Raw genomic sequence first — 8,824 nt, 5'->3', positions numbered from 1 at the left:
TGAAATAGTGTAGGGTAGGTTGTTCAGTTGGCTTAGGATAAAGTTCAAAGTTGATTCATATTACAATTGTTTCTGAGACTCATTATTTCTCATCAGAGGTTTCTTATCTGTTTAGGATATTGGTGACTAAACATTTTGAATAGGACGGCTAACAAATGATAATAATCACCTTCTGAGATGCAACAAGTTCATCTAAATGTTTGTAGCTCGACAAGTTGGAGACTATCATGCTTGTCTTCTATGGAGTGTGAGCTGCGCCCTTTTGGACCCGGTGTGAAGCTCCTGCAGATATTAAAGAGGCATCGCAGGAAAACCGGAAAATACCATTTTATCAAAATCCTTTTATTTACTTTTTCATGACGCTTAGATTTTCAGAGGCTATGAATATCCTGCGAGCATATATAAAAATAATGACAGCTTTCGAGAAAAATCCGACGTTTGATTCCCATCTTTGGTGTCTGTTACCAAGATGTAATACGGATCTTTTGTGAGTAGTCTTGCAGGTTACCTGTAAGAAACAGAGAGAGAGTGATGAGAATGAGCGCTTATCACCACTACGCACTGTACGGCGACATATATGCTGAAAAAGTAGACGCTGAAAATAACTGTGTTCTTCGAAAATGCCGTTTCTGTCGGCAAATGATTATTTCGACACGGTTTGCTGAAGATGCCCAAAAGACGGTTATATTCTCACCCTGCATGATAATTAGTCGCCCTTTTTAAAACACTTGTCTTCCAATTGGACATTATCGTAGAATATTTGAACATGCGAAATCTCCAGGCCACGTTAAAGAATACTGAATTGTTTTTCAGAACGCTCTACCACGCACAGTTATAAACTCAGTTTTTCTATCACACATGCCGATGTAACGGAGTTACAAGTGGAGGCATTCTGTGAGCTAATTATTTTTGCAATCTAAGCAGCCAAAAAGGGAAACGTTTTCTTGATGTCATCATAACCTCGAGAACACGGTGCCACTTGGAAAATACCGCATACCTTGTGATTTCTAAGGCAGCAGCAGCCAACTGCCGACCGACATTCAATCACGCGTTCTCAAGCTTCGTATCTTTTGACAACCAGTGTCGAGATGTTTTGAAGCTACGCATTCGTGCAGACAGGGAAGACGCATTTTGCAGCGCAGCGCAGTCACTACTTCGGCAGAAGTCGTTTGTGGTAATTGCAATTCGCAGCTTTATTATGTCTGTTACAGACGCAGTTGCACCTAAAATTTCTTTTTTTGGACACGATTACAAATTACTAAGCAAACTCATGGTGACTGCTTTGAAGATTTGCAGTATCCGTGTGCTCTATTCCCGGGGCTGTCTCATGTTATCTGCCGTCATAGTGCATAGGCATAGTTATGTTGACGGTGAGCAAGTAGATGCTTATAGCACCCTGGTGCCCCGAACTAGCCCTTTTTTTCTTATTGCAGTATTGGGTCCCAGCTAGAATCGCTTGTTTATAATTGCCGTGGGAATACTTATATTGCCCGGGAAGGACTAATTGTGAGCGTGTAGAAAGGAATCAACAGCTGCCTAGATCGGTACGTATTTCGCATAAAAGCCTTTTTTCATATGGCCTGGGGTCCGCATAATTTTGCTTTCAGTCTAAACTCGAGTCCTACGCTATGCGTACCTTGTTAACAAAAGTTGATTTAGTGGCTCCGTTCATTGGCTAAACCTGTTATGACATAAAAATAGGGGCTAAATTAGCGCACAAAGTTCTGTCAATTTCCCCAAGCGGCAAGAACAAAAAAGACACAAAAATTAGGAACAATTCTCTTTACTGTTTTCTACTACCCCATTATGAACTGCAAATAAAATTTGCAGCACAATTTTCCAAATCTTCGAGAGGTAGAAATGAGGTACTCACCCACAAACACGGGCAGAAGTGGCAGGAGGCGGAGCAGCTGCGGCTGCGGCGCCATCGGGTCGGACTTAGACGTGGCGGTTGTAGCCGTGGCTTCCATAACCATGTCCGTTGCCGTAACCGTTGCCGTAACCGTAACCGTTGCCGTAACCGTAGCCGTTGCCGTAACCGTAGCTGCCATAGGGATTGTAGTAGGCGTTGTAAGGATTGTAGCCGTAACCGTAACCGTAACCTGGCTGGTAGTATCCGTTCACGGAAGGCCATCCATAACCTTGACCGTGGCCATAAGTTGGCTGGTAGTTTGAACTGTACACTGAAGGATATCCCGCTCCTGCGCCAGCAAAAAACAAATGCGTTAAATATAAATGTTACAATGTCAAATAAAGGAGTTTTCGATGAACAGCAGTGCTCGCCAATAAATGAACTACAATATTGCGCTTTGCAGTGTCAGTTCGAGCTGAAGTCCCTATAGATTGCCGGACTCGTCACAGAGCCGGCTATACACATATATGCACAGTCATGTAACGTTGTATTGATGTTTTTGTCCTTCCATTTCAGTTCGGCAATTTCATCTGAAAGGAATAATTCAGTGGCGCGCACCGCCTCTTTGGCAGGGCGTTAACATTTAAACTCCAGAATAAATGTCCTCGGCAGAAACTTCCCGAATTCATTAAGGCAAGCACATTCGCTTGGCGTTTTACCGAAATCAAGCGTGACATAGGAAATGCAAAACAATTGGCAAATCGTATTCAGGTACATTTTCATGGTTATGATTTCCTATTTTGCAGACATACAGCAGCATAGTGAAATCGATCAGAAGCAGCTTACCACAAATATTTATTTCTTACAATGTATGAATCTGAATAATTCTGAGTGAATATTCAGAGCCTTTTCTTTCTCTAGATCTACGATATGACGCAGCAAAAGTAGCACAAAGGGTGCACCAAGAGAATGATGACTTGGGTTGGTGAACGTTAATTGTTCGAAATCATACTGGTATTGAGGTTTCAGTAGCTTGTGTAGAATATGATTTGGGGGGGGGGGGGGGAGGTTTAAATATAGCGTATATTGAGACGAAGGTATAAAACTTATGAAAGCAAAATATAAAAATAATGAAACGCCTGCTCTATTCACTATACGCAGATATATTCACACCTCCTTGAACGGCGATTGCGTGTTATCATGTCGGACGAATTGTCACATCTTCGCGTGAATTTTTAACCAGGATCTGCAAACTATAGCATAAAGAGCTGAGCATGTTCTTCATGATTCGGAGAAGCGCGACTCTTTCCCGATTGCAGAATTACTAGCGCGGATCTGCAATATACGTGTTTCGTTACATCACCATTGTTTCATGCTCATAATAGGCGTCTAAGTATTCCAATTTGTTTCAAACAAAGCACCCCTGAGCTACATGCACTGTACAGTTAACCTCGCAGAGTTGACACGAAAAGGTCTTACACAATATTAAGCAGCACGAGGTAATGATGAAAGCACTAGTCATAATTGCGCCTTATTAGATATAGTTGGAAGGTGTCTTAAGTATGGATATAACTACAGTGATATAAGCGTGGTGTGACATGGGAACGGCCGCTTCTTCTTAGGTGATGACCATGGTGTGCTATTTGTATGCCCACTGCATGACTAAGGTCTCTCCCAGCGATTTCCAATTACCCCACTCTTGATCTAGCTAATTCCACATTGCGCCTGAAAATTTTCCTGATGTCACCGCCCCATATAATTATCTACCATCCTCGACTGCGCTTCCATTCACCGGTTATCTGCGCTACGCATTACATAGCGTACCCTGCCCCGTTAATTCTTCTCTTAATGTCAACTAGAATATCAACTATCCCCGTTTGCCTTCACATCCACACCGCTCTCATCCTGTCTCTTAATGTCACCCCTAACATTTTTCGCTCCGTCGCTCTTTGTGCGGTCCTTAACTTGTTCTCGAGCTTCTTTGTTAACCTCCAAGTTTCTGCCCCATATGTTAGCACCCGTAGAATGCAATGATTGTACACGTTTCTTTTCAACGACAGTGGTAAGCTACCAGTCAGGATTCTTATCTTTATTCTTCTGTAACTTTCCCTCTCATTTTCAGGGTCTCCTGTGACAAATTCAGCGAAAGAAACATACTCCTGCACATATTACAGAAGCTGACTGGTAATCACAAATTCTTGTTCCCGTTCGATGCTATTCTGCATATTAAACCCTACTCTAACATTTCTTCAGTTAAGTTCCTCTATCATTTGTTGCAATTCACTCCCAGTGTTGCTTACTTGTCTACAATACTTGTCTACAGAACTAATGAACGTCAAGCAACCGAATTCCTCATGGAAATTCCATTTCTAGGAGCCCAGTGAAACTCCGGACATTATCACACCACCCTCACTCTCTAAGACCACGTTTATAGCTAGCGTTAGGGAGATCCAGTACGAAGCTTGAAAGAGACACCGAAGGAGAGACACCGAAGATCAAGACGTAACTCTTATGTCTATGCTGGCATTTAAATAAAGGAACATTTTTTATTGTTCAGAGTAAACGCGAAATACTCAGTTCCCTCCGCGCTTTGGTGTATAAGAGCTCCAAGCTGAAGGCTCTAAGCTGTGCTTTGATTTATAATCTCTCTAGAAAAGCTATCAAGCGCAGTCATTCATTTAAATTTTTACTCAAATGTAACAGGGAGGTTACTTTGAACATGACGTCATCAGGTCTCCCAAGTGTAACACGTTCCATCTGTTGACAAAACACATAAACATGTTTCTTGCGACCTTATTTTACCCGTATTTCCAGCCTCCGCGCCTCAATCTAGCTATATTAGATATAGCTAGATATAGCTATATAGCTATATCTAGCTCGATATAGCTATATCTAGCTATATCGAGCTATATCTGACTCTTGAAAGCCATTTCGCATGTGTCTCGTTCGGGCGGCTCTCGCCACAAAGTCCACACCACAACCAGTCGTTATTTTAAACAGCAACATTTGGGCACTTACCCTGGCCTCCAAGACCACCACCGACATTGCCTCCAAGAGTGACGGTGACACCCGGAGCTCCGTTGGGACCAAGGGATTCAACTCCACCCCGCAGACCTCCGCTCAGTCCACCTCTTGTCGCTGCCCCACTTGCAGCAGCACTGTTGGCTGCGTTGGGGGCCCGATTTTGGGCGTTTCCAAGGGCAACTGGAACATAGGCATTAACGATGTGTGGAGTAGCGTCAAACGGCATACGTCGCGTTACGGCGACGCAGACAAAATGTTTAAAGCTCTGTTCGCATTATCCATTTCTACATCTCATAAAGAACACCTTAGCTAAAAGACTGAGGAATCGCATCAATATTTTCCTTTTCCCTTACACCATGGAACTGTGGAATAACTGGGATGCACAGGCAGGGAACTGCCAATTGGGGAGTTTGCTATGCAAATGTCGCGCCATGTGTTTCACATTTATTTTGCTTTAGGCCTAACTATGTTTCATATATCGTGCTATATGTAAATACTTGTCCAAGTAATTGCGATGTACCCGTGCACCCTGCAATGTCTTGTGATATGAAGACAGCAGTGTGCTTAAATTCATGAATAATAATAATAATAATAATAATAATAAATAAACAAACAAGCATGTTGGGATAACTGTGACTCATGTAATAAAGAATTCAATGACGCGAAACAGTTCACGTAGAATATTTATAGGAAATCGTACGCAGCAATTACGCGCTGTACCTTTCTCGTAGCATATAAGCAGATAATTTGGCACTATATGCCCGCAACCGGTTTGGGAACTACGCTCTCTGTGTATCACGTAGGCTAGCCTGTAATACCTTGCATATATTCTTACATCTACGTGCAAAGTGTTTCACTGCGATAACCCGCCGTGGTTACTTAGTAGTTATGGTGTCGAGCTGCTAAGCACGAGGTCGCGGGATGGAATCCCGGCCACAGCGCCAAATTTCGATGGGGGCGAAATCCAGAAAACGTAGTGTACTTCAATTTAGGTGCACATTAAAGAACCTCAGATGGTCCAAATTATTTCAGAGTCACCCACTACGTAGTGCCTCATAATCAAATGGTGGTTTTGGCACGTAAATCCCCACATTTTTTTCACATGGATGCAAGCCCGATGTTCCATAAAATGAGTTAGTTGGTTCCGTTAGCCGATGATTTCGAAGCAGCATGAACACAACAAATCATTAGTTCGGAGGCATGCGAGACCGATTACTTGCAATAAATCGGCCTATGTTCTGGCCGTCACAAGAACAAAAAAGAACTACCTTTATTTAGTAGATTTCTCGCTTGCAAATAAGCTTAATGGTTTTTCGTTTACCACCACTTTTTGGCTTCACATACCCTCTCAATTGATAATGCCCAACGTAGCCGTTGCTGCAACCTTGAATGCGTGTGCGATTGTGTCATTCCATATCTTTTATAAGACAAATGAGTTCAGCACTACCACTTCGTTTAAAGTCTTGAAAATAATGGGACGACACCTAGGGACGGTGCACGAATAAATGAGACGCTCCACTCCTTTTAGGAGTTTGTGCGTTCTCCTGGAGCGGACCGAAGGAACGTTAATGTGATGTGTGTGTCGATAATGTCTATGTCTATATGTTTTCTTTTCCCTTGGCCCCTTGTCAAAGCAGTGCCATACTTCCTACATTCTGTCTGATAAAGAGAACCAAGGAATATTACGTCATAATCACCACTGCTGATCATTTTGGAAAAGAATCGCGCTGAAATCTACCAATTCGTGAAAAAGAAAAAAAAAGTGCCGTCGCCTTGTAAGAATTACGCTAGAATAAATCATGGAACATTGAAAATCTACACAAACGTTTTTACTTCTGTTTGTGAGTGTGTGAAGGGAGCCGACACTGTAACTGAAGAATCGTAGCAATTTGGTCGACTCGGTATAATTCAAATTATTGAAACTCTGGGGTTTTACGTGCCAACACCACGATATAAATATGAGGCAGGCCGGCGTGGCGGACGCCGGGTTAAACTGGAACACCTGGCGTTTTTTAACGTGCACCTAATACACGGTACACGGGTGCTTTTGCATTGCGCTCCCATCGAAATGCGGCCGCCGCGGCGACTCTCTGCAATCGCATGTTTACGTACAGCGCGTACAAATGAGGCTTAACACAGAGGCCGACACCAAGCAAGCACTGCCTTGAAAACGCTGTGAATAGGGCCGGTGATCGATCGAACGACACAGCAAAAAAAAAAAATGCTGGCTCTCTTGTATCGAGAGCAAATGTAATCAGGAAATGGCAGCCAGCAAAGCAGATTGGTTGTAGATGATACTAGCCACAATCTTAAAATGGTTATAGTGTAAGTTTGCAAGGGCACTTCCTACTAGACCCCACCACACCACACAACCATCCGCGGCGCGCCGGCCGCTGCCTGTTCACGCAGCGTGGCGCCATCTCTCGAAGGAGGCGGTGAATACCCGCGCCGCGGAACTCGCGTACCGCTGGCGGTAAAAAGAGCACAGGCGCCTTGTCTCAGTGCCAAAAGATGAGGATCAAGTACTTGGTGCCCTGTATCTACCTTTTGAACGTCGCTATATTGGGAATGACTAATAAAATTACAGCGTACTAGAGGTTACAGCTAGAGTGACATTGTGAGACGAACATTAAGAATAACTCGGATGCAATATTTTTGTAACTTGTTTGGGCAGTGAATAGAGTATGTAATGTGGTCTTGTACAAAGGGTTGGGGGCCAGAGACAGAATTTTCTCAAGTTTTGACTGGTTGCACGGATGATCTCGTTTTGTTCTCGCAACGATGTCGGATTTTCTCAGTTTGAGTGCCCTGAAAACGGCACTAGCTTTTGGCTCAAGATCACTTGAAGGCTGCCGACAACGGGAGTTAAAAGCATTTCAGGTTTAAAATACACTTTATCGATGCATTTAGGGTTCGACCCTGTAATCTTGCCTCCTGAGGTACTTCATTATGTAGGGAGTGTTTTTTTTTTTCTGCGGGTGGCGTTATGACTTTTGCTGGTTTGCGCTGGCCTGCGAATTTTCTACTCATATGTGATACACTAGCAATAAATTTTCAGTCACGAGCAGCGCTGGCGTAGCGTCGTACTTACTTTGTGCTCAGTCTGATTCGTTCGCGCTGTCGCTAATGAAAGTGCAACTGCTAGCTAAGCTCTAATTAAACTAGTTGCATACATCTTCCAAAATAGGGTAAGTAATCTTACCTGCGGAGAGAAGGCAAGCGATGACGAAGGCTCTCATGGTCGTGGTGGTGTTCGGGAGGCTGTGTTCAGAAACTGTTGGCTGATCGGCCTGATGAGTGTGAGGAAACCCGAAGGGCCGGTTTCCTTATATAACAAAAACCAGCCCTTGTCTAAATCATATTCAGTTCTTTCTTTCTGTTCTTTGTGCCATACCTAATGATTGAGCGCTTTTTCTCTTTTCGCAGAAGCAATTTTACTTCCATCTTGCGTAACCCGACGGCGTGAGCGCCAATACTTTGAGCACTAGCACAGGCAGCCTTTGTCTTGTCTCATTGTGCGTTTATCATAAAGCGAAAGTTACCGGGTATCGCGCGACGAATGCCGCCTTCATGTGGACTTGGCTTACGCTATACGATCTTAATAATGTTTATTTTCTGACGAAAGCCGTCGACGTTAGCGCACACAGCGCTGATGACGTTATTCTAGGTGAGTGGGCATTGTCCAGAACTTCTATCATGCTGAAATAATTTTACATTTTTTTTTTACTTTATGGCAGACTTTCTTTCGTAGGGCCTTGTACATGTTACATGCTTTTGCTTTCGTTTTTCAGTTATTAGCTGTAGCTTGACAATGGTCACAGCAACGCTACACGTGTTTCTTTTTATAACAAAGGAAAGATCCCGTGGTTCTCGCCCCTTAAGCAATAGACTGTACCGGATCGCGTGGTAGCTATGGAGCCATAGTGCTGCTTATTCAGAGAGATTTAC

The 8,824-nt window shown here is 43.4% G+C and overlaps 1 protein-coding gene across 1 annotated transcript; it reads right to left on the bottom strand.

Moving 5' to 3' along the window:
* Positions 1 to 332: 332 nt before the first annotated feature.
* Positions 333 to 8,163, bottom strand: LOC119452526 (keratin-associated protein 19-2-like). The gene is made up of 4 exons (XM_037714619.2): positions 8,079 to 8,163; positions 4,871 to 5,056; positions 1,874 to 2,201; positions 333 to 508 (listed from the first exon to the last, which is right to left on the bottom strand). Exons 1-3 carry the CDS (start codon positions 8,113 to 8,115, stop codon positions 1,939 to 1,941), a joined length of 486 nt encoding a protein of 161 aa, XP_037570547.1. The 5' UTR covers positions 8,116 to 8,163; the 3' UTR covers positions 333 to 508; positions 1,874 to 1,938.
* Between the last annotated feature and the right edge of the window lie 661 nt (positions 8,164 to 8,824).

Source organism: Dermacentor silvarum, chromosome 5, assembly GCF_013339745.2.
Source record: "Dermacentor silvarum isolate Dsil-2018 chromosome 5, BIME_Dsil_1.4, whole genome shotgun sequence".
NCBI classification, from domain to species: Eukaryota; Metazoa; Arthropoda; class Arachnida; order Ixodida; family Ixodidae; genus Dermacentor; species Dermacentor silvarum.
Note: the sequence above shows the minus strand (reverse complement) of the source record. Positions and strands in the feature narration are given on the sequence as shown.